The sequence below is a fragment of the Anthonomus grandis genome, chromosome 3 (assembly GCF_022605725.1).
Source record: "Anthonomus grandis grandis chromosome 3, icAntGran1.3, whole genome shotgun sequence".
NCBI lineage: Eukaryota > Metazoa > Arthropoda > Insecta > Coleoptera > Curculionidae > Anthonomus > Anthonomus grandis.
Genome location: NC_065548.1, coordinates 2,934,124 through 2,960,889, shown reverse-complemented (window position 1 = coordinate 2,960,889; position 26,766 = coordinate 2,934,124). Strand labels below are relative to the sequence as shown.

Below are 26,766 nucleotides of genomic sequence, written 5' to 3'. Positions count from 1 at the left end.
CACATCTCGTGAGAGTATAGAGAGAAAAGTTGAATTCTCATTTATATATCCGTATCTCAGTCTATGAATTAGAAAAGGATGGGAATAAAGTGATACTTTTCTGGTATAATTGGACTAATTAAACCCGAAAAACACAATTTCCAGATGATCCAGACACTATTGATAAAATGAAACGATGATATAGAAAATAGAGAGAAAAGTTGAATTCTCATTTATATATCCGTATCTCATTCTATGAATTAGAAAAGGATGGGAATAAAGTTATATTTTTCTGTTATAATTGGACCAATTAAACCCGAAAAACACAATTTCCAGATGATCCAGACACTATTTAAGAAAATGAATCGATGATATAGAAAATAGAGAGAAAAGTTGAATTCTCATTTATATATCCGTATCTCAGTCTATGAATTAGAAAAGGATGGGAATAAAGTGATACTTTTCTGGTATAATTGGACTAATTAAACCCCGAAAAACACAATTTCCAGATGATCCAGACACTATTGATAAAATGAAACGATGATATAGAAAATAGAGAGAAAAGTTGAATTCTCATTTATATATCCGTATCTCAGTCTATGAAATAAAAAAGGATGGGAATAAAGTTATATTTTTCTGTTATAATTGGACCAATTAAACCCGAAAAACACAATTTCCAGATGATCCAGACACTATTAAGAAAATGAATCGATGATATAGAAAATAGAGAGAAAAGTTGAATTCTCATTTATAATATCCGTATCTCAGTCTATGAAATAAAAAAGGATGGGAATAAAGTTATATTTTTCTGTTATAATTGGACCAATTAAACCCGAAAAACACAATTTCCAGATGATCCAGACACTATTAAGAAAATGAATCGATGATATAGAAAATAGAGAGAAAAGTTGAATTCTCATTTATATATCCGTATCTCAGTCTATGAAATAAAAAAGGATGGGAATAAAGTGATATTTTTCTGGAATAATTGGACCAATTAAACCCGAAAAACACAATTTCCAGATGATCCAGACACTATTAAGAAAATGAATCGATGATATAGAAAATAGAGAGAAAAGTTGAATTCTCATTTATATATCCGTATCTCAGTCTATGAATTAGAAAAGGATGGGAATAAAGTGATACTTTTCTGGTATAATTGGACTAATTAAACCCGAAAAACACAATTTCCAGATGATCCAGACACTATTGATAAAATGAAACGATGATATAGAAAATAGAGAGAAAAGTTGAATTCTCATTTATATATCCGTATCTCAGTCTATGAATTAAAAAAGGATGGGAATAAAGTGATATTTTTCTGGTACAATTGGACCAATTAAACCCGAAAAACATAATTTCCAGATGATCCAGACACTATTAAGAAAATGAAGCGATGATATAGAAAATAGAGAGAAAAGTTGAATTCTCATTTATATATCCGTATCTCAGTCTATGAATTAAAAAAGGATGGGAATAAAGTGATATTTTTCTGGAATAATTGGACCAATTAAACCCGAAAAACACAATTTCCAGATGATCCAGACACTATTAAGAAAATGAATCGATGATATAGAAAATAGAGAGAAAAGTTGAATTCTCATTTATATATCCGTATCTCAGTCTATGAATTAGAAAAGGATGGGAATAAAGTGATACTTTTCTGGTATAATTGGACTAATTAAACCCGAAAAACACAATTTCCAGATGATCCAGACACTATTGATAAAATGAAACGATGATATAGAAAATAGAGAGAAAAGTTGAATTCTCATTTATATATCCGTATCTCAGTCTATGAATTAGAAAAGGATGGGAATAAAGTGATACTTTTCTGGTATAATTGGACTAATTAAACCCGAAAAACACAATTTCCAGATGATCCAGACACTATTGATAAAATGAAACGATGATATAGAAAATAGAGAGAAAAGTTGAATTCTCATTTATATATCCGTATCTCATTCTATGAATTAGAAAAGGATGGGAATAAAGTTATATTTTTCTGTTATAATTGGACCAATTAAACCCGAAAAACACAATTTCCAGATGATCCAGACACTATTAAGAAAATGAATCGATGATATAGAAAATAGAGAGAAAAGTTGAATTCTCATTTATATATCCGTATCTCAGTCTATGAATTAGAAAAGGATGGAATAAAGTGATACTTTTCTGGTATAATTGGACTAATTAAACCCGAAAAACACAATTTCCAGATGATCCAGACACTATTGATAAAATGAAACGATGATATAGAAAATAGAGAGAAAAGTTGAATTCTCATTTATATATCCGTATCTCAGTCTATGAAATAAAAAAGGATGGGAATAAAGTGATATTTTTCTGGAATAATTGGACCAATTAAACCCGAAAAACACAATTTCCAGATGATCCAGACACTATTAAGAAAATGAATCGATGATATAGAAAATAGAGAGAAAAGTTGAATTCTCATTTATATATCCGTATCTCAGTCTATGAATTAGAAAAGGATGGGAATAAAGTGATACTTTTCTGGTATAATTGGACTAATTAAACCCGAAAAACACAATTTCCAGATGATCCAGACACTATTTAAGAAAATGAATCGATGATATAGAAAATAGAGAGAAAAGTTGAATTCTCATTTATATATCCGTATCTCAGTCTATGAATTAGAAAAGGATGGGAATAAAGTGATACTTTTCTGGTATAATTGGACTAATTAAACCCGAAAAACACAATTTCCAGATGATCCAGACACTATTAAGAAAATGAATCGATGATATAGAAAATAGAGAGAAAAGTTGAATTCTCATTTATATATCCGTATCTCAGTCTATGAATTAGAAAAGGATGGGAATAAAGTGATACTTTTCTGGTATAATTGGACTAATTAAACCCGAAAAACACAATTTCCAGATGATCCAGACACTATTGATAAAATGAAACGATGATATAGAAAATAGAGAGAAAAGTTGAATTCTCATTTATATATCCGTATCTCATTCTATGAATTAGAAAAGGATGGGAATAAAGTTATATTTTTCTGTTATAATTGGACCAATTAAACCCGAAAAACACAATTTCCAGATGATCCAGACACTATTTAAGAAAATGAATCGATGATATAGAAAATAGAGAGAAAAGTTGAATTCTCATTTATATATCCGTATCTCAGTCTATGAATTAGAAAAGGATGGGAATAAAGTGATACTTTTCTGGTATAATTGGACTAATTAAACCCGAAAAACACAATTTCCAGATGATCCAGACACTATTGATAAAATGAAACGATGATATAGAAAATAGAGAGAAAAGTTGAATTCTCATTTATATATCCGTATCTCAGTCTATGAAATAAAAAAGGATGGGAATAAAGTTATATTTTTCTGTTATAATTGGACCAATTAAACCCGAAAAACACAATTTCCAGATGATCCAGACACTATTAAGAAAATGAATCGATGATATAGAAAATAGAGAGAAAAGTTGAATTCTCATTTATATATCCGTATCTCAGTCTATGAAATAAAAAAGGATGGGAATAAAGTGATATTTTTCTGGAATAATTGGACCAATTAAACCCGAAAAACACAATTTCCAGATGATCCAGACACTATTAAGAAAATGAATCGATGATATAGAAAATAGAGAGAAAAGTTGAATTCTCATTTATATATCCGTATCTCAGTCTATGAATTAGAAAAGGATGGGAATAAAGTGATACTTTTCTGGTATAATTGGACTAATTAAACCCGAAAAACACAATTTCCAGATGATCCAGACACTATTGATAAAATGAAACGATGATATAGAAAATAGAGAGAAAAGTTGAATTCTCATTTATATATCCGTATCTCATTCTATGAATTAGAAAAGGATGGGAATAAAGTTATATTTTTCTGTTATAATTGGACCAATTAAACCCGAAAAACACAATTTCCAGATGATCCAGACACTATTAAGAAAATGAATCGATGATATAGAAAATAGAGAGAAAAGTTGAATTCTCATTTATATATCCGTATCTCAGTCTATGAAATAAAAAAGGATGGGAATAAAGTGATATTTTTCTGGAATAATTGGACCAATTAAACCCGAAAAACACAATTTCCAGATGATCCAGACACTATTAAGAAAATGAATCGATGATATAGAAAATAGAGAGAAAAGTTGAATTCTCATTTATATATCCGTATCTCAGTCTATGAATTAAAAAAGGATGGGAATAAAGTGATATTTTTCTGGTACAATTGGACCAATTAAACCCGAAAAACATAATTTCCAGATGATCCAAAAACTATTAAGAAAATGAAGCGATGATATAGAAAATAGAGAGAAAAGTTGAATTCTCATTTATATATCCATATCTCAGTCTATGAATTAGAAAAGGATGGGAATAAAGTTATATTTTTCTGGTACAATTGGACCAATTAAACCCGAAAAACACAATTTCCAGATGATCCAGACACTATTAAGAAAATAAAGCGATGATATAGAAAATAGAGAGAAAAGTTGAGTTCTCATTTATATATCCGTATCTCAGTCTATGAAATAGAAAAGGATGGGAATAAAGTGATATTTTTCTGGTATAATTGGACCAATTAAACCCGAAAAACACAATTTCCAGATGATCCAGACACTATTAAGAAAATGAAGCGATGATATAGAAAATAGAGAGAAAAGTTGAATTCTCATTTATATATCCGTATCTCAGTCTATGAATTAAAAAAGGATGGGAATAAAGTGATATTTTTCTGGTATAATTGGACCAATTAAACCCGAAAAACACAATTTCCAGATGATCCAGACACTATTAAGAAAATGAAGCGATGATATAGAAAATAGAGAGAAAAGTTGAATTCTCATTTATATATCCGTATCTCAGTCTATGAATTAAAAAAGGATGGGAATAAAGTGATATTTTTCTGGTATAATTGGACCAATTAAACCCGAAAAACACAATTTCCAGATGATCCAGACACTATTAAGAAAATGAATCGATGATATAGAAAATAGAGAGAAAAGTTGAATTCTCATTTATATATCCGTATCTCAGTCTATGAATTAGAAAAGGATGGGAATAAAGTGATACTTTTCTGGTATAATTGGACTAATTAAACCCGAAAAACACAATTTCCAGATGATCCAGACACTATTGATAAAATGAAACGATGATATAGAAAATAGAGAGAAAAGTTGAATTCTCATTTATATATCCGTATCTCATTCTATGAATTAGAAAAGGATGGGAATAAAGTTATATTTTTCTGTTATAATTGGACCAATTAAACCCGAAAAACACAATTTCCAGATGATCCAGACACTATTAAGAAAATGAATCGATGATATAGAAAATAGAGAGAAAAGTTGAATTCTCATTTATATATCCGTATCTCAGTCTATGAATTAGAAAAGGATGGGAATAAAGTGATACTTTTCTGGTATAATTGGACTAATTAAACCCGAAAAACACAGTTTCCAGATGATCCAGACACTATTTAAGAAAATGAATCGATGATATAGAAAATAGAGAGAAAAGTTGAATTCTCATTTATATATCCGTATCTCAGTCTATGAATTAGAAAAGGATGGGAATAAAGTGATACTTTTCTGGTATAATTGGACTAATTAAACCCGAAAAACACAATTTCCAGATGATCCAGACACTATTGATAAAATGAAACGATGATATAGAAAATAGAGAGAAAAGTTGAATTCTCATTTATATATCCGTATCTCATTCTATGAATTAGAAAAGGATGGGAATAAAGTTATATTTTTCTGTTATAATTGGACCAATTAAACCCGAAAAACACAATTTCCAGATGATCCAGACACTATTTAAGAAAATGAATCGATGATATAGAAAATAGAGAGAAAAGTTGAATTCTCATTTATATATCCGTATCTCAGTCTATGAATTAGAAAAGGATGGGAATAAAGTGATACTTTTCTGGTATAATTGGACTAATTAAACCCGAAAAACACAATTTCCAGATGATCCAGACACTATTGATAAAATGAAACGATGATATAGAAAATAGAGAGAAAAGTTGAATTCTCATTTATATATCCGTATCTCAGTCTATGAAATAAAAAAGGATGGGAATAAAGTTATATTTTTCTGTTATAATTGGACCAATTAAACCCGAAAAACACAATTTCCAGATGATCCAGACACTATTAAGAAAATGAATCGATGATATAGAAAATAGAGAGAAAAGTTGAATTCTCATTTATATATCCGTATCTCAGTCTATGAAATAAAAAAGGATGGGAATAAAGTTATATTTTTCTGTTATAATTGGACCAATTAAACCCGAAAAACACAATTTCCAGATGATCCAGACACTATTAAGAAAATGAATCGATGATATAGAAAATAGAGAGAAAAGTTGAATTCTCATTTATATATCCGTATCTCAGTCTATGAAATAAAAAAGGATGGGAATAAAGTGATATTTTTCTGGAATAATTGGACCAATTAAACCCGAAAAACACAATTTCCAGATGATCCAGACACTATTAAGAAAATGAATCGATGATATAGAAAATAGAGAGAAAAGTTGAATTCTCATTTATATATCCGTATCTCAGTCTATGAATTAGAAAAGGATGGGAATAAAGTGATATTTTTCTGTTATAATTGGACCAATTAAACCCGAAAAACACAATTTCCAGATGATCCAGACACTATTGATAAAATGAAACGATGATATAGAAAATAGAGAGAAAAGTTGAATTCTCATTTATATATCCGTATCTCATTCTATGAATTAGAAAAGGATGGGAATAAAGTTATATTTTTCTGTTATAATTGGACCAATTAAACCCGAAAAACACAATTTCCAGATGATCCAGACACTATTAAGAAAATGAATCGATGATATAGAAAATAGAGAGAAAAGTTGAATTCTCATTTATATATCCGTATCTCAGTCTATGAAATAAAAAAGGATGGGAATAAAGTGATATTTTTCTGGAATAATTGGACCAATTAAACCCGAAAAACACAATTTCCAGATGATCCAGACACTATTAAGAAAATGAATCGATGATATAGAAAATAGAGAGAAAAGTTGAATTCTCATTTATATATCCGTATCTCAGTCTATGAATTAAAAAAGGATGGGAATAAAGTGATATTTTTCTGGTACAATTGGACCAATTAAACCCGAAAAACATAATTTCCAGATGATCCAGACACTATTAAGAAAATGAAGCGATGATATAGAAAATAGAGAGAAAAGTTGAATTCTCATTTATATATCCATATCTCAGTCTATGAATTAGAAAAGGATGGGAATAAAGTTATATTTTTCTGGAATAATTGGACCAATTAAACCCGAAAAACACAATTTCCAGATGATCCAGACACTATTAAGAAAATGAATCGATGATATAGAAAATAGAGAGAAAAGTTGAATTCTCATTTATATATCCGTATCTCAGTCTATGAAATAAAAAAGGATGGGAATAAAGTGATATTTTTCTGGAATAATTGGACCAATTAAACCCGAAAAACACAATTTCCAGATGATCCAGACACTATTAAGAAAATGAATCGATGATATAGAAAATAGAGAGAAAAGTTGAATTCTCATTTATATATCCGTATCTCAGTCTATGAATTAGAAAAGGATGGGAATAAAGTGATACTTTTCTGGTATAATTGGACTAATTAAACCCGAAAAACACAATTTCCAGATGATCCAGACACTATTGATAAAATGAAACGATGATATAGAAAATAGAGAGAAAAGTTGAATTCTCATTTATATATCCGTATCTCATTCTATGAATTAGAAAAGGATGGGAATAAAGTGATATTTTTCTGGAATAATTGGACCAATTAAACCCGAAAAACACAATTTCCAGATGATCCAGACACTATTAAGAAAATGAATCGATGATATAGAAAATAGAGAGAAAAGTTGAATTCTCATTTATATATCCGTATCTCATTCTATGAATTAGAAAAGGATGGGAATAAAGTTATATTTTTCTGTTATAATTGGACCAATTAAACCCGAAAAACACAATTTCCAGATGATCCAGACACTATTAAGAAAATGAATCGATGATATAGAAAATAGAGAGAAAAGTTGAATTCTCATTTATATATCCGTATCTCAGTCTATGAAATAAAAAAGGATGGGAATAAAGTTATATTTTTCTGTTATAATTGGACCAATTAAACCCGAAAAACACAATTTCCAGATGATCCAGACACTATTAAGAAAATGAATCGATGATATAGAAAATAGAGAGAAAAGTTGAATTCTCATTTATATATCCGTATCTCAGTCTATGAAATAAAAAAGGATGGGAATAAAGTGATATTTTTCTGGAATAATTGGACCAATTAAACCCGAAAAACACAATTTCCAGATGATCCAGACACTATTAAGAAAATGAATCGATGATATAGAAAATAGAGAGAAAAGTTGAATTCTCATTTATATATCCGTATCTCAGTCTATGAATTAGAAAAGGATGGGAATAAAGTGATATTTTTCTGTTATAATTGGACCAATTAAACCCGAAAAACACAATTTCCAGATGATCCAGACACTATTGATAAAATGAAACGATGATATAGAAAATAGAGAGAAAAGTTGAATTCTCATTTATATATCCGTATCTCATTCTATGAATTAGAAAAGGATGGGAATAAAGTTATATTTTTCTGTTATAATTGGACCAATTAAACCCGAAAAACACAATTTCCAGATGATCCAGACACTATTAAGAAAATGAATCGATGATATAGAAAATAGAGAGAAAAGTTGAATTCTCATTTATATATCCGTATCTCAGTCTATGAAATAAAAAAGGATGGGAATAAAGTGATATTTTTCTGGAATAATTGGACCAATTAAACCCGAAAAACACAATTTCCAGATGATCCAGACACTATTAAGAAAATGAATCGATGATATAGAAAATAGAGAGAAAAGTTGAATTCTCATTTATATATCCGTATCTCAGTCTATGAATTAAAAAAGGATGGGAATAAAGTGATATTTTTCTGGTACAATTGGACCAATTAAACCCGAAAAACATAATTTCCAGATGATCCAGACACTATTAAGAAAATGAAGCGATGATATAGAAAATAGAGAGAAAAGTTGAATTCTCATTTATATATCCATATCTCAGTCTATGAATTAGAAAAGGATGGGAATAAAGTTATATTTTTCTGGTACAATTGGACCAATTAAACCCGAAAAACACAATTTCCAGATGATCCAGACACTATTAAGAAAATAAAGCGATGATATAGAAAATAGAGAGAAAAGTTGAGTTCTCATTTATATATCCGTATCTCAGTCTATGAAATAGAAAAGGATGGGAATAAAGTGATATTTTTCTGGTATAATTGGACCAATTAAACCCGAAAAACACAATTTCCAGATGATCCAGACACTATTAAGAAAATGAAGCGATGATATAGAAAATAGAGAGAAAAGTTGAATTCTCATTTATATATCCGTATCTCAGTCTATGAATTAAAAAAGGATGGGAATAAAGTGATATTTTTCTGGTATAATTGGACCAATTAAACCCGAAAAACACAATTTCCAGATGATCCAGACACTATTAAGAAAATGAAGCGATGATATAGAAAATAGAGAGAAAAGTTGAATTCTCATTTATATATCCGTATCTCAGTCTATGAAATAGAAAAGGATGGGAATAAAGTGATATTTTTCTGGTATAATTGGACCAATTAAACCCGAAAAACACAATTTCCAGATGATCCAGACACTATTAAGAAAATGAAGCGATGATATAGAAAATAGAGAGAAAAGTTGAATTCTCATTTATATATCCGTATCTCAGTCTATGAATTAGAAAAGGATGGGCATAAAATGATATTTTTCTGGTATAATTGGACTAATTAAACCCGAAAAACACAATTTCCAGACGATCCAGACACTATTGATAAAATGAAACGATGATATAGAAAATAGAGAAAAAAGTTGAATTCACATTTATATATTCATATCTCAGTCTATGAATTAAAAAAGGATGGGAATAAAGTGATATTTTTCTGGTACAATTGGACCAATTAAACCCGAAAAACACAATTTCCAGATGATCCAGACACTATTAAGAAAATGAAGCGATGATATAGAAAATAGAGAGAAAAGTTGAATTCTCATTTATATATCCGTATCTCAGTCTATGAATTAGAAAAGGATGGGAATAAAGTGATACTTTTCTGGTATAATTGGACTAATTAAACCTGGAAAACACAATTTCCAGACGATCCAGACACTATTAAGAAAATGAAGCGATGATATAGAAAATGGAGAAAAAAGTTGAATTCTCATTTATATATCCGTATCTCAGTCTATGAATTAGAAAAGGATGGGATTAAAGTGATACTTTTCTGGTATAATTGGACTAATTAAACCTGGAAAACACAATTTCCAGACGATCCAGACACTATTAAGAAAAAGACGCGATGATTAGAAGTAGTTAGTCGTTAAAATTCATTTCATTAAAAGTAGTTAAAACCTTTAAAATAACAGTCATGACGGTAACGTTGCCTTGCTTTGTGACCTTCGTGAAAAATGAGTTTTTTAAAAATCCCTAACTTTCTCGATTACTTTACTTATAATGCCAAATTGACGCAACTACTACTACTACTACTACAATAAAAATTATGGTTGCCACAATGTAGATCTGACATGATAAAAGTAGTAGAAAAGTGGCGACTATATTCGCTAACGTTGACGTGGCGAATGCAGGGTTCGCGCAGAACGTATGCATGCGCACAGAACGAAACTAAAACATTACGCATCACCATAATTAATATTGTGACGTCATTGTTCATAATTAATTCCAATTTCTTACAGTTCAATTTCGTGGGAAGGATCCTCGGGCCCAGAGGCATGACCGCCAAGCAATTAGAACAAGAAACCGGCTGTAAAATCATGGTGCGAGGGAAGGGCAGCATGAGGGACAAAAAGAAGGTGTGTGTGTGTGTATTGTATATTATTATCCATCCTTAAGTGTCCTTAATTTTAAGTAATTTGTTGCGTTTCGAATTCGGGACATTCGATTCTATTGTTTTGTAATTTAGTATACCGGGTGCCTAGTTAGTTATTCATTTTTTTATAGGCGTTTTTTGCTTTTTTGCAGAATGTTCTTCAGATGTTATAGTTTTCTATTTTCTACCTATTTTTGCACAAAAAAGCTTCTTCCGGAAAGTTGAATTAAGGACCAAAATCTGTGCTTCTTTAGACTAAATAAAATCGTTCGTTGTATCCTTCAATCTATTAAAATAATTTTTATTATTGAAATTCAGCTGCTTGGAAGATATTTTTCTATTTCCCAATGATTTTTTTGGAAAAAAAAGAAGCTTTTTTAGGACCGTAATCTTTGTGTCTTTCAATTTATCGAATTTACCATTTTCGTTTTTTAAATTTCATTTTTTTTTTTGAGGCAGTTTATGCCTTTCTTAAATTGTTTCCTGACAAGGCTAATTTTTCCATTAAATTATTTAAAAAAAAAATTTTAAAATAGGTGTTCAATGGCCTTTATTAGAAGAACGTGTATTCCAATTTTGAAGTCAGTAACTTTCTTGGATTAAGAGATATTGGCGTTTTGTCCTTCGAAATTTATTTTTTTTTTATACATTTTTTCAACTTTCTATGCATATTTTTTCATTAAATTCTTTTTAAAAAAAAATGCTAAAACAGGTGTTCAATCCTCTTTATTAGAAGAACGTGTATTCCAATTTTGAGGTCAGTAACTTTCTTAGATTAAGAGATATTGGCGTTTTGCTCTTAGAAATTATTTTTTTTTTAATAAATTTTTTCAACTCTCAAGGCGAATTTTTTCATTAAATTCTTTTTTTTTTAAATGATAAAATAGGTGTTTAATGGTCTTTATTAGAAGAACGTGTATTCCAATTTTGAAGTCAGTAACTTTCTTAGATTAAGAGATATTGGCGTTTTGTCCTTCGAAATTTATTTTTTTTTTAATAAATTTTTTCAACTTTCAAGGCATATTTTTCCATTAAATTCTTTTTAAAAAAAAATGCTAAAATATGTGTTTAATGGTCTTTATTAGAAGAACGTGTATTCCAATTTTGAAGTCAGTAGCTTTCTTAGATTAAGAGATATTGGCGTTTTGTCCTTTGAAATTTATTTATTTTTTAATACATTTTTTCAACTTTCAAGGCATATTTTTCCATTAAATTCTTTATAAAAAAAAATGCTAAAATAGGTCTTTAATGGTCTTTATTAGAAGAACGTGTATTCCAATTTTGAAGTTAGTAACTTTCTTAGATTAAGAGATATTGGCATTTTGTCCTTAGTCATTTTTTAAAATTAACTTTCAAGGCATATTTTACTATTAAATTCTATTTTTAAAAAAATGCTAAAATAGATGTTCAATGGTCTTTATTAGAAGAAGGTGTGTTTTAATTTTGAAATCGGTAGCTTTTATAAATAAAGAGATATGGGCATTTTGTCCATAGAAATTTATTTTTTTTAGTGTGTTCCAATTTTGTCAGTAGCTTCCTTAACTTATAATATATCTTTCTTTAAACTTTGTTTTTTTTTAAGCCAGTTGATAATTTTTCCTAGATATCTAGGCATTTGGTCAGGCACTTAAAGGCCTTTTTACTGATAATTAAATATTATTTTCTTTTGCTTCCAGGCAGCTTAAGTTCGACCCCTTCAAAAACGTATTTTCTTTTATCTAGTTTGTTTTTGATTTTCAGACACTTGAGGCCTTTCTTTATCACTCAGGCATTTATATAAATAATTTCTGATTTCTTCTTTAGGTACCTCCCAGAAACTGTTCAGCAAGTGTTCTTAAAAAAATTAGTAAAAATCGTACATCCCGAGGCGTATCTAAAGGCCATCGCGTACAGGGAGTCCCAAAAACCGCTTTTCAATTTCAACTAATCAAAAATAGAAAATCGTGCGTGTCTACCTGAATTCATAAAAATAAAACGAGAAAATCCCCCCCTTTCTTACCCAATTAGCCCGACATTCGGTCATCAATCTTCGACTATTATAGGCCAGATCCAAGTAAAAATAATCTAAACGGAATAAAAACATTGAAATATCTCTTAGCGGGTAAATTAGGCTTAGTAGGTACTACAAAAGTTTATTTTCCTTTTTTTTTTTTTAAGAGAAAATAGATTTTTGGCCCTTTTCCAAACCGAATAGTTTCAAAAACAAAAAACAGAAATTTAATTCCTTTAAAATTCCACGCAATTTAAGCTAAGAGTATATTATTTCAGGAGGATCAGAACAGGGGCAAACCGAACTGGGAACATTTGTCCGATGAACTTCACGTCTTATTAACGGTTGAAGATACGGAGAATAGGGCGCAATTGAAACTACACAGGGCGGTCGAGGAAGTCAGAAAATTACTTGTACCAGTAAGTTGTATTTTAATTAAATATATTTTTTTAATTGTATTCATTAATTCACCACCCTTTCATAAGTTCATTTATACTTTAACATATGGAATTATGAAAGGGTGGCTTTATGGACGATAGTAGTCACATTGAATCTTCATGGTTTTGTTAAGGCTTTCATATTTTTCTCTCTCTGAATTCGGTGAGACTATCCGAAAGGTCGGATCTCTACATAGTCTCTGAGATTTTGGGCATTTTTAGGCTGAAAAAAGGTCAGTCGGAATTTCAACAAAATCTTTTGGTGAAAAGTTTCCATGCTGAAAAGTGCTAAAAAAATAAAGATCTTTTTATATTACAATTTTGGAAGATAATTGTGAGAAAGCTAAAGAGTCAATCTTTAAACTTCCAACGGATTTTCCATATTCTCGGTTCGCTGACTCCAATGAGATCCTCCAAAAGGTACATCTCGTACTTCTCGAGATTTCAATGTGAATTACGGAAGCAAAAAAATCGCCAAAAATGCCAAATTTTCAAATTTTTCAAGTCTTGTAATTTTACTTGGCTACTGCCTCGACTTGTAAGAATACAAAAATGAGAATGTCTCCTTAAGAACTGTATTAGGAGCATAAGAATAAGATGTTCCTCTCAAAAAGTTAAAGAAATGAAAAAATTGAATGAATTCTAACTGTCTGGAAGAAAATTATCAATCTGGACTTTACGCTGCAAGGAGTGTTCTATGATCTATCCAAGGTTCTCGATAACAGTACAATATCTAATAATTATTATGAAGTCTTTATTGATTCTATCAAAGACATGACTGCAGATCAGATCAGATAGTGGTGAAGTGTAATTGTATAGAGCCTTTTAGGTCTACGTCTAGATCAATTTAATTCATTTCCTTTAGAGTACTTAATAATATAAAATATCAAGGCCTAGATAAAAGGCCAACAAGCTTTGTGTTATATCAAAATTGTAAAATTGCACTCTATTGATATTAAACCAGAGTCAGTTATAGACTCTAAATCACACTGTAACTCGTCACAATCTTTCAAATAAGACACATGTTTACTTAAAGTTATCTGCAACAATTAGACACTTGTACAGAGTTTTTTGGGTCAATATTGATTAATGTTAACATTACTGTGTACTGTGTGTATAATTCTTTGCCCATCTTGTTAAATTCTCTTATTGAGATGTGATCTTATAAATTTTCAATGAAAAACCAAATTTAGCAACCCGCAGTTCATGGTCAGTTTTATCAAAAGCCTTCTCGCAGTATGTAGTGATTAAATTAATTATCAGTAAGCGCTTAATAATTACAGATATGTTGATAAAATATTGTCTCTCATTAACGTTTCGCATCTCAAATTCATCTTCAAGATTTATTCTCTCATAACTAAATACTGCTCTCAAATGCCTGTAATAGATTTTGACTTACAGTTGAACATATCAGTCTAATGACACTGAGAAATAAATTGCTTATATTTGAAGTGGCACTCATTAATTAAAGATATCTTGATTAACTATTGTCTCACAATGACGTTTCGCATCTCAAATTTATCTTCAAGGTTTATTCTTTCCATAACTGAAAACTGCTCTCAAGTGCCTGTAATAGATTTTTACTTACAGTTAAAACCATCAACCTAATCCCACTGAAAAACGAATTGCTTTTTTGGAGTGACACTCAATAATTAAAGATATCTTGATAAAATCTTGTCTCATAAGGACGTTTCGCATCTCAAATTCATCTTCAAGGTTTATTCTTTTCATAAGAGAAAACTGCTCTCAAGTGCCTATAATAGATTTTAACTTACAGTTGAAAATATCAGTCTAATGCCATTGAAAAACAAATTGCTTATTTAGAGTGGCACTCAATAATTAAATATATCTTAATAATCTATTATCTCACAATGACGTTTCGCATCTCAAATTCATCTTCAAGGTTGATTCTTTTCATAACTGAAAACTGCTCTCAAGTGCCTGCAATAGATTTTGACCTACAGTTAAAACCATCAACCTAGTCCCACTGAAAAACAAATTGCTTATTTGGAGTGACACTCAATAATTAAGGATAGCTTGATCAACTATTGTCTCACAATGACGTTTCGTATTTCAAATTCATCTTCAAGGTTTATTCTTTCCATAAGTGAAAACTGCTTTCAAGTGCCTATAATAGATTTTGACTTACAGTTGAAAATATCAGTCTAATGCCATTGAAAAATGAATTGCTTATTTAGAGTGGCACTCAATAATTAAAGATATGTTAAAATTTTATTGTCTCACAATTACGTTTCGTATTTCAAATTCATCTTCAGGGTTTATTCTTTTCATTACTGAAAACTGCTCTCAAGTGCCTGTAATAGATTTTGACTTACAATTGAACATATCAGTCTAATGCCATTGAAAAACAAATTGCTTATTAGGAGTGACACTCAATAATTAAAGATATCTTGATCAAGTATTGTCTCACAATGACGTTTCGTATCTCAAATTCATCTTCAAGGTTTATTCTTTTCATAACTGAAAACTGCTCTCAAGTGCCTGTAATAAATTTTGACTTACAATTGAACATATCAGTCTAATGCCATTGAAAAACAAATTGCTTATTAGGAGTGACACTCAATAATTAAAGATATCTTGATCAAGTATTGTCTCACAATGACGTTTCGTATCTCAAATTCATCTTCAGGGTTTATTCTTTTCATAACTGAAAACTGCTCTCAAGTGCCTATAATAGATTTTGACTTACAATTGAACATATCAGTCTAATGCCATTGAAAAACAAATTGCTTATTAGGAGTGACACTTAATAATTAAAGATATCTTGATAAAATCTTGTCTCATAAGGACGTTTCGTATCTCAAATTCATCTTCAAGGTTTATTCTTTTCATAACTGAAAACTGCTCTCAAGTGCCTGTAATAGATTTTGACTTACAATTGAACATATCAGTCTAATGCCATTGAAAAACAAATTACTTATTAGGAGTGACACTCAATAATTAAAGATATCTTGATAAAATCTTGTCTCATAAGGACGTTTCGTATCTCAAATTCATCTTCAAGGTTTATTCTTTTCATAACTGAAAACTGCTCTCAAGTGCCTGTAATAGATTTTGACTTACAATTGAACATATCAGTCTAATGCCATTGAAAAACAAATTGCTTATTAGGAGTGACACTCAATAATTAAAGATATCTTGATCAAGTATTGTCTCACAATGACGTTTCGTATCTCAAATTCATCTTCAGGGTTTATTCTTTTCATAACTGAAAACTGCTCTCAAGTGCCTATAATAGATTTTGACTTACAATTGAACATATCAGTCTAATGCCATTGAAAAACAAATTGCTTATTAGGAGTGACACTCAATAATTAAAGATATCTTGATAAAATCTTGTCTCATAAGGACGTTTCGCATCTCAAATTTATCTTCAAGGTTTATTCTTTTCATAAGAGAAAACTGCTCTCAAGTGCCTATAATAGATTTTAACTTACAGTTGAAAATATCAGTCTAATGCCATTGAAAAACAAATTGCTTATTTAGAGTGGCACTCAATAATTAAATATATCTTAATAATCTATTATCTCACAATGACGTTTCGCATCTCAAATTCATCTTCAAGGTTTATTCTTTTCATAACTGAAAACTGCTCTCAAGTGCCTGCAATAGATTTTGACCTACAGTTAAAACCATCAACCTAGTCCCACTGAAAAACAAATTGCTTATTTGGAGTGACACTCAATAATTAAAGATATCTTGATCAAGTATTGTCTCACAATGACGTTTCGTATCTCAAATTCATCTTCAGGGTTTATTCTTTTCATAACTGAAAACTGCTCCTAAGTGCCTGTAATAGATTTTGACTTACAATTGAACATATCAGTCTAATGCCATTGAAAAACAAATTGCTTATTAGGAGTGACACTCAATAATTAAAGATATCTTGATCAAGTATTGTCTCACAATGACGTTTCGTATCTCAAATTCATCTTCAGGGTTTATTCTTTTCATAACTGAAAACAGCTCTCAAGTGCCTATAATAGATTTTGACTTACAGTTAAACATATCAGTCTAATGCCGTTGAAAAATAAATTGCTTATTAGGAGTGACACTCAATAATTAAAGATATCTTGATAAAATCTTGTCTCATAAGGACGTTTCGTATCTCAAATTCATCTTCAAGGTTTATTCTTTTCATAACTGAAAACTGCTCTCAAGTGCCTGTAATAAATTTTGACTTACAGTTAAAACCATCAATCTAATCCCACTGAAAAACAAATTGCTTTTTTGGAGTGACACTCATTAATTAAAGATATCTTGATAAAATCTAGTCTCATAAGGACGTGTCGCATCTCAAATTCATCTTCAAGGTTTATTCTTTCCATAACTGAAAACTGCTCTCAAGTGCCTGTAATAGATTTTGACTTACAGTTGAAAACAACAGTCTAATGACACTGAGAAATAAATTGCTTATATTTAAAGTGGCACTCATTAATTAAAGATATCTTGATTAACTGCTGTTCGAGCATATTGATACGACTGTATTGCGGTGTCCGCAGCTTAGGATTTTCTGTCCGCATTTTAATACAGCGAATACTTCGGCCTGGAAGACAGTGGCGTGCTCCCCCAGCGAATATGCCCTACTGGTATGTGGGATCCCACCACAAAGCCCTGATCCAGCTCTATTATTCATTCTGGAGCCATCTGTGTACCAGATGGTCCCCCTATTTATCAATGCAGGTCTGTTGGAATGCGGCGACTCCTCTATGCCTGCAATGTGCGTCACGAATCCCTCGCAGTCCACAGTCACTAGAGCCATGCAGCCACTGCCCATCAGAAGGAGAAGGACATTCCTGTATGGCCCGTGACCAAATTTTTGCGTGACCGGTCTCGCCAGCACGTAGTTCGCCGAGGACGTATAGCCTGTACGCAGTCCTCATTGCCTCGAATTATTGCACAACGAGGTTCAGAGGCGGAATATTAGTCTAATGCCATTGAATAACGAATTGCTTATTTGGAGTGACACTCAATAATTAAAGATAATAAAGATCTTGATAAACTATTGTGGCACAATGACGTTTCGTTAAATTTCTCAACGTTGGAAGATGATTGTTGGAGAACTAAAGCGTCATTCCTTAAAGTTCCAACGGATTTTTGGTATTTTTTCATCTTTTGAAACCAATGAGATCATCCAAAAGATCGTACTTCTCTTAGTTCTTGAGATCCTAAGGTGGATTTAGGATGCAAAAAATCATCAAAAATTACAGACATTTTCTCGATAAAGCTTACTCAGATCTCAATATTATTGTAATTTCTAGGGGGTGAAATATAGATGCTAATGACAAATTTCCCAAAACATTCAAATTCATCGACTTTAGAAGATGATTTAGAGTAAACTAAAGCCTCAATCCTCAAAATTCGAACAAGTTTTCCATCAACTTAACTCAATGAATCCAATAGGACCATCCAAGAGGTCGTACCTCTCATAGTTTCTGAGATTTTGGGCATTTCGAGACGAATTTAAGGTGGAAAAAAATCGTCAGAAATTAACCTTCAAATTCAAAACTTTAAGCCCTTTAGTTCCGAAATTTATATGGGAATTTTTGTGATTTATGGGACAAGACCTAACCATATTCTCGGGATCAGATTTTCCATATTCTCGGGTCCTCTGAATCCAATGAGACCATTTAAGACGTCGTACTTTTCATATTTTTTGAGATCTTGAGAAGAATTTATAGTGGAAAAAAAACGTCAAAAAGTCATGCCTAAAGTTATACACGGATCTATCAAAACCTCAATCCTTCAAATCGCAGTGGTTTTTCTAACCAGCTGAATTAATTCAGACCACCTTGTCCTATAGTTTTTCTTCTTCTTCGTGTTTTTCTTCTCCTTCGTTTAGGTCTAGGCAACGTACCTTTTTAAAATTAAATTTAATTTAAAGCTCACGCGATTCAAATATCATCATTATATCTTTTTTTCTCCTTCTTTTAATGCATATCGACTAATGAATATTTGCGATAACGTTTTCCATCTCCGTACCTTTAGGTCGATATGAGGCTTTCAACACTATCAACATTTTTTCAACCTATGGAGAAATCATTCAATCGCTGCATATTGGGTGTGTTTACAAGGAAATTTACAACAAAAATAAAGTCGTTACAATATTGAGATTTTTGTAAAGCGTTTGACACTATCAAGAGTTTTTCTAAGGAGAAATTACTCAATAACTCTAAAATGTCTACGAGGGACCTTTTTCGTATAGAAATTGATCAGCATTAAAATAAAACAAAAATCATTACATGGGTCTGAAAAAAAAAGCAAGCCTTTGACAGTATCAAGATTTATTCAAAACAATATGCTCAGAAAATAAATTATCTTGTATTGTATCTTAAATGATGTTTTATGCGTTATTAAACAAAATCTATATCAAATCGGCCCTTTTCAAGTCCAAGTCATTTACTTGACATTCTGCAATTGAATTCGGCACCCCGGTAAATCTGATTGAAATTGAAATAATAATCCATTATCATTCAATATTCAAGATCAATTTGAGAACTCACACAATTGACTTTCCAAATGAATCAATTGAAATTGTCGAGTTCAATGGCAGAATGTCAAAGCATTAAATGACTATGATAATGACAGTGCACCACCCTGTCCATTGTCTGATGTTACACATTAATGACATTTTCTTTCTTTCGATTCCTCTTCTTCCCTTCCATATATTTCTTCGATATGGAAGCACCGACCAAACATTAAATATTCATGTTCAATGCACTTCATTATTCGATGTCCAGTCTTCGGAAACCAAGTAAATTTCTTCACCCTTTTTTGGGCTTAAAGTATTCAAATGCATTCAATCTTTTAATAAACTAACAAAAAATTTAATCTTAAGTGGTACTTGCTTACTGTGTACCCTTTTGTTCCTACATGAAACCAAATATTGACTATCAATATTTGCTCGACGCTTATCAGACGTATATACCAACTACAACAGGTAAAACACCTATTTTTAGTACATAGTACAACCATGTTATATATAATAAATTTTTTTTTTAACTACGTTTGTGCAGCCTTAAGGAACCCGCTATGCCTCCCGGTAAATAACAATAAATATTTGCCTTAAGACTCTCTTAAAACAGTCCGATTGTTAAATAAATTGTAAAATGTGTTTTAGCAAGCAGAGGGCGAAGACGAACTGAAAAAGCGACAGCTAATGGAACTGGCCATCATAAACGGCACCTACAGGGATTCCAGCTCGAAGGCCGCATCGGCAACAGGTAATTTTCAATCTTAACCTCAATTTATGTTATTTGTGTGTGATCTAACCAAGTTGTTTGATTTACCTTACCAGAACTCCTGTCCATAATAGTCAGTAGTCAATTTTCATGATTTGTTGTTACACTTTTCTTAAATATCGCGCAAACAGGACTAGAGTGAAGCTAGGCCGCACAGAAATACAGGTCAGCATACATATGTAGCTATGTTTCTAACTACGTCACGATAACCGACCAATTCTTTGCACAAAATTGAAACGAACTAATAATATTTTGGAAATTGACAAAAAATGTAGTAATTGGATTCAATTAGAAAAACATATTGACTTTTGATATTGATGGAAAACATGTAAATACTTTACAGTTTAATAGATCATTTAGAATTAGCGGGACAACGTTTAATTTATTGTAAGGAACTTATTCAGTAGCAAGAAGAAGATCTTCACAATTATACGTTAAGTTAATTAAAGGCGCAATCTTAGAGGAGCAATTAAATCTTTTAGTAAATAAATCGATAAGATGCTCTAATGTACTTACTATTCCAAATCCTGAATATCTTTAAAGTCTATCTCAAAAATTTGCTAATTGTTTAAAGGAAAAATTAAAATGCTTACATGATCAAGAAAAAAATATCTATATAAATCTGCTGTTGGATGACATTTACGTCAAAGCAAAGGTACTAAAATTGAAGGACCATTTGAAGTACATTCAATATGTTTTAAGGTTTTAGAAGCTTACTATTTATTTGTTTACTTGTTAACAAGCACAGGATAAAAAATTATATCCATAATTTGTGTTAACAATGCTGGAAATAGAAAAATGTGCGGAAGTGTTCAGGAAGCAAATGAAAGTATGTATAACAAATCCATATGAATCGGAACATATTTTTTTTTTTACTATTTGACAGTGTTCATATTTTGAAACGTATCCATAAGAATTGGTTAAATCAATGCGACTATAGCAGAAACATAGAAAATAATATTCTACATCCACGGAAAGGCAAATTAGATATTGCGTAAAATTTTTTGATGATAAAAATATAAATTTATACGTACTAATAATAATATTACATTAATAGATGATACCGTACACTATTTTGAAAATATATGTATATTAAATTGGTGGAAAGTGATAAACTGTAGATCTACATTTAAAGGAATAGATTTAAAGATCCACGTTATAATCCTATTTTTGCAGACTATCAAAATGATTGTAACTTTAAATTATTAAAATGTTTTTTGAAATGGTTGATAGACTGGGAAAAAATCGAAATCCTAAAGATATTCAGTTGAATTAATTGCTGAAAAATGATAAAGCGGTCTGTGGACCGCTACCTGCTAATAAGTTTGTATTTCTTTATATCATAATATATACATTCATAAAAAAATTACTTTTTATTCATAAAAAAAAAATTTACGGTGCAACCGCCTAATTTTCTTTAAAAAACAGTTCCTAGTATATATTTTTCGCCGTTTTAAATAATCCTGAAGATGTCATTAAAAAGAAATCCGTAATCATGAAAAAAAAAAAACATTTTATAAAAATTTAATATTAATCGGCGCAAAAAGTGAAAGTCAAACATTTTTTATGGTAACACCCCCAAAGATTCTATAGGCTCTTATGGGAGCGGTACCTAACATGCGTTTTATTCTTTACATTTTTTTTGCATTTTTAATACCTAATATTATGAAAGAATTTTTTTTTTTAATTGTTTTCTTTACAGTGTAGTAGTAGTGGGTATAAACCGCGACAAACTAAGGAAATTAATTAAAAGGTTAACTTCCAAAGGATTTGAATCAAACTTTTTTCTGTAATTTATAATGAATATCTAAACGGATTTTAAATGGTTGAAAACCTCTACAAGCGAAAGTTTTTTGATTAAAAATTATTAAGTTAAATGTTATAAGCGGCTATAACTGTCAAAGAATATGGATTAAACTTAGCCGTTTATATTTTTTAACATCTAAAAATTCAATAATTTTTTACCAAAAAACTTTTGTTTGCAGAGGTTTGCAACCATCTCAAATGCGTTGAGATATTTTTTTTATAGAAAAAAGATTAATTAAAATCCTTTGGGAGCCTTTTTCATTTCTTTAAATTTCGACTTTTTAAGTAATTTTCACGAAAAAGCTTTAGTTTATATAGGTCTATAACCACTATAAATCGATTTAGTTATTAATTGTTAATATCCTGACAAAAAAATATTAAAGTTCCTTGGGAATTTCAGGAGATACAGGCATTATATCGATTAAATAACAGCGGGCGCGGACTATAAATAGGTTGCTGGCAAACGACATATGCTGCGTTGTGGCGTTAACTTTACCATGTTATTATTTTGCCAAGAGTTTGCAGACGGTAGCTCAGAATTATTTGAGGCTTGGGATTGTTCGAAGGTTCACTTATGACTGATTATTAAAGAATCTAAACTTGATTATAACTATTAAATAAGAGGGCGCCACTTAGTTTTTTTTTATAAATGAAAGAAAACTAAGGAGAAATTTGGGGTGGAAAGTTTTCGGTGCGCCACACTCTATATTATACGAGCGTAAAAATTGGTCGATTATTGTGAGGTCCCGCGCGTTTCGTCTGCTGTGCTGCTTAGGCTGAAGTATAAAACAAACTTATTCACATTTTATCCACTGACTGTATAGTTTTTTTACTAAATACTGGGTCTATAACAAAAGTAGTAGCGCGTGGAGAACTATAAAAGGGTTTTCGGACCGAGTGGTAACAGGCACTGATACCTGAGACTTATCCCGATATTTAAGCTTGAAGTTTGTTCTCCCTGGAGACATATACCGTTCAAGTCGGTTCTACTACTGTTGGTATAGACCGCACTACTATTACTAATCACTCCTTGGGTCACTTGGAAACACTAACACGTGGCACTTTTTCTAAGAGCAGTCTTCACTGACGTAGATCTCTCGACTCTTGCAGCGGCCGACGAGGAGTGGAGGCGAGTGGCGGCTGCGGCCGTCGAAACCCAACGGCTGCTCTCCCCCGGGATGCCGGGACTCGCCACTTCCCTTAGGGCCCCTAATGGACCCTTGGGGGCCCCACTCATCCTTAGCCCCCGCATGTCCGTACCCACCACCGCCGCTAGCATATTGAACGGATCGGCACCCCATGGGTAAGTTAGACAGAATAAAGAGAGTTTTATCGACTGAAAAAAGGCGGACTATTCAAACGTATTTGCGAAGTTTTTTAAATCCATAGAACTAGAATACCATTTAGGTGTAAAACTATTGAAAATATACAATCTACTTTTATAAATAGATAAATTTTGTAATATAACAATTAAGTTTATTAAATTTAGAAAACAGTAGGCAAATAATGGCGCTGGTGGTACATTACAGGAATCAATAAAGAATAATAATTAATCTAAATTACTGTGACAGTATAATTATACAGGATGTCTTGCGAGGTAAGAAACAGAATTTCACTACGTGTTCATTTTAGGTGAATTTGAGTCGAAAATGTCCTATGACCATGGGTCCGCGAATGCATTGGTAAATACGATACAATATATTGGTTTAAAGCACCTATTTTCACACACAACTAAGTCTGTCAAAGACTATACAGTATTCTCTGACTTGAGAAAATCATGCAAAACTCGATATGAAAATACGTACTTATCATGCACATTAGGGTGGAGTGAAAATGGCCGATTTGTTTTTTTTTGTGAGATATGGCGATGCCTATATTTGAAAAAGTTGCCTTTTCAAACCGCTGATTACTGCTCAAAATCTGGGTTTGGTGTGACCTTATCTTTGGCTGCCCAACGAGGCATGAATATTTAAAAAAAAAATCAAAATTTTTCCAAATTTCTATGCAGCTCTTCGCTTATTTCCTTTTAAAATTTTATTGAAACTACTTTTTTAAAAGAAAATAACCCAGAACTCACCACTTATAATATTGACTTTTTGTTTCAAATATTGGCAATGCGGCTCTAGAAGCTATTTTGGACCTTATATAACCATCACGTGCATCAAAGCCACATACTGCAGTTGATGCTTCAGTTACCAATTTGACGCAGCGTTCCACTGCTTGTGAATGGCATGGAGACATTAAAATGTCAATTTCACTTGGAACTTCTGAGATCATTTCCATAAGGCTGCTATCGGAAATCGACACTGTAAGGGGAGGCTCGGTAATTGTTATCGACTGCCAATCAATTAGGTCAATGTAGTCTGTGGCCTTGAAATTTAATAAGGGTACCTTAAACTCACGTACTTTTAGTCCTAATGGCTTGTGTTGTCTACATTTTAGCAGTCTTCTTAAACCTAATTCTCTTACTGCTTTTCTACTATCACAGAGCATAGCTAACAACATGTTTTCTGGGTGAGCGAAGTAGCCGTTTCTTTGAATGACAGGATCAATAATATTTCTAATTTCTTCTGGTAAGAATCTGGATTTTTAAATAATTCCAAAAACATGTTTGCTGCCATGCCTACAGGAAGGTTTAGATTTTATTTCAAACCACGAAACAGCATACACTTTCATAATATATTGCGTTAAAATTTTAAGATTTGTTGATGGTTTTTGGGTACCAACATATAATCTCAAAATTCGATTGGCTGTAGTTAACCACCTGAAATGATTCAATTTTCCTGGTCCTCTCTGCGACAAACTCAAAGAAATGTTTCCTGTTGAAATTGCACTACAGATTTCATAAAGGTATTGCTGGTCGGTACTAAGTTCACTTGGAGTAATTGCAGGCAAAGTAGCTTCGATTTTTTCAAACTTTTTAACAGGCATTTTTTCACAGTTTTCCAAATGTTTTCCTATTTCGCCGCTATATCCTTTAGGCCCAATAGTAACGCCGTCCAAATTTTGCAGTAAATGACGCAAAGGAAGTTCGTTTGCATGTAACAAACAAACGAACCATTGTAAAGGTCGTCTAAGAGAAACTTCAATTTGTCTTAATATTCCATTTTTTACACCAGTATTGACTACTGTACCATCACATCCAATAGCCTGAAGTTGAGAAAGATCCATGTTTTTCTCTAGGAATTCTAAAGTGCTTTTTTTGATATTGGTCGAATGACCAGAAGTTGGAGTTACATGACCTAAATACGTGGATCCTAGTTCCGATACTAGTACAATATGCTCTTCTATTATGGTTTTTCTTGAACATGTATGAACATGCCTTTGACTTGAATTATTGTTTGGTCTTTCCGTCCGTCAAAATATAAACCATATCATGATATAATGGAAATGATATTTTCTTTTTAGGTCACTACGCGCTTTTGTTCTTTCTCTTCTTATTTTGCTTCAATCAATGATCTTGGAGGGGTCTTCTTTGGTTAAAATTCCCACATCTGTTAGAGCTGCATTTACAATAATTGCGGCAGATCTATCGACGTTCTATCGCAAGCTTGCGCTAAACTTGGAGTTTTAGTCTCATTTGAGAAGTTGAGGGGCAGCTTCTTATATAGAACTTTCGCTATTTGAGAATATTCATTTTCTATAATTTTACTATTTTTACTGGAAGAAGAAGGTACTTCCGACTGGTTATCTGTTTCAGTTTCTTTCAAGCGATGTCGTTGTTTTCTTACTTCCTCCTTAGTTTTACGCTCTAATTTTTTTTTGATTATTTTACTAACCTTGGCGTCAACATTGCCAATTGCCATTTTTTGAGTGGTTAGCTGATCTAACAGAAAATCCCATTCAGCTACAGGCACTTTGGTCTTGCAGGCACATTTTTTAAAATCTTTATATAAAAGGCCCGCGTAATATAAAAAGCCAATTTTTAAGCTCATTTGGGCAGCCAAAGGTGATGTCGTAGAAATCTGAAATTTTGCACACCAATTTGTAATAACAAAACGCAACTTTTCCGCATATAGGCATTTTAAGTTTCAAAAAAAAATTTTTTCGCTCCACCCTAATGCACATAGCTCAGATGTTCCGGGATCTATAGGTTCTAAAAGTAGAACTTTTTCGAGTTACGTCAAAAATAGAAATAAAAAAAATTGTTTACCTAGCTCAATGGTTTATGGTGATTCATCTGCCAGCAATCCTGCAAATATTTTAGAGCTTTTCGGACGTTATTTTTCTCTCTGCCTATTGCAAAACACCTTGTACTCCTCGGTCCTATAACTATCTAAAAATCTATCACCCTATTACCAT

General features: G+C 31.4%; 1 protein-coding gene across 20 annotated transcripts in view; it reads left to right on the top strand.

Moving 5' to 3' along the window:
- The window catches only part of LOC126734108 (protein held out wings), a 162,888-nt gene that overhangs the window by 100,388 nt on the left and 35,734 nt on the right, over positions 1 to 26,766 (top strand). For 18 of the 20 annotated variants that reach the window (XR_007659974.1, XR_007659972.1, XR_007659976.1 and 15 more), the window contains exons 3-6: positions 10,836 to 10,952; positions 13,238 to 13,378; positions 20,538 to 20,640; positions 23,542 to 23,767. Coding sequence is in view for 4 of the 20 variants with exons in the window: in XM_050437633.1 (XP_050293590.1) it covers positions 10,836 to 10,952; positions 13,238 to 13,378; positions 20,538 to 20,640; positions 23,542 to 23,767 (587 nt within the window). In the remaining 16 variants the exon portion in view is untranslated. The remainder of the gene's footprint in view (positions 1 to 10,835; positions 10,953 to 13,237; positions 13,379 to 20,537; positions 20,641 to 23,541; positions 23,768 to 26,766) is intronic. The other 2 variants (XM_050437636.1, XM_050437634.1) reach the window with 2 other exon arrangements.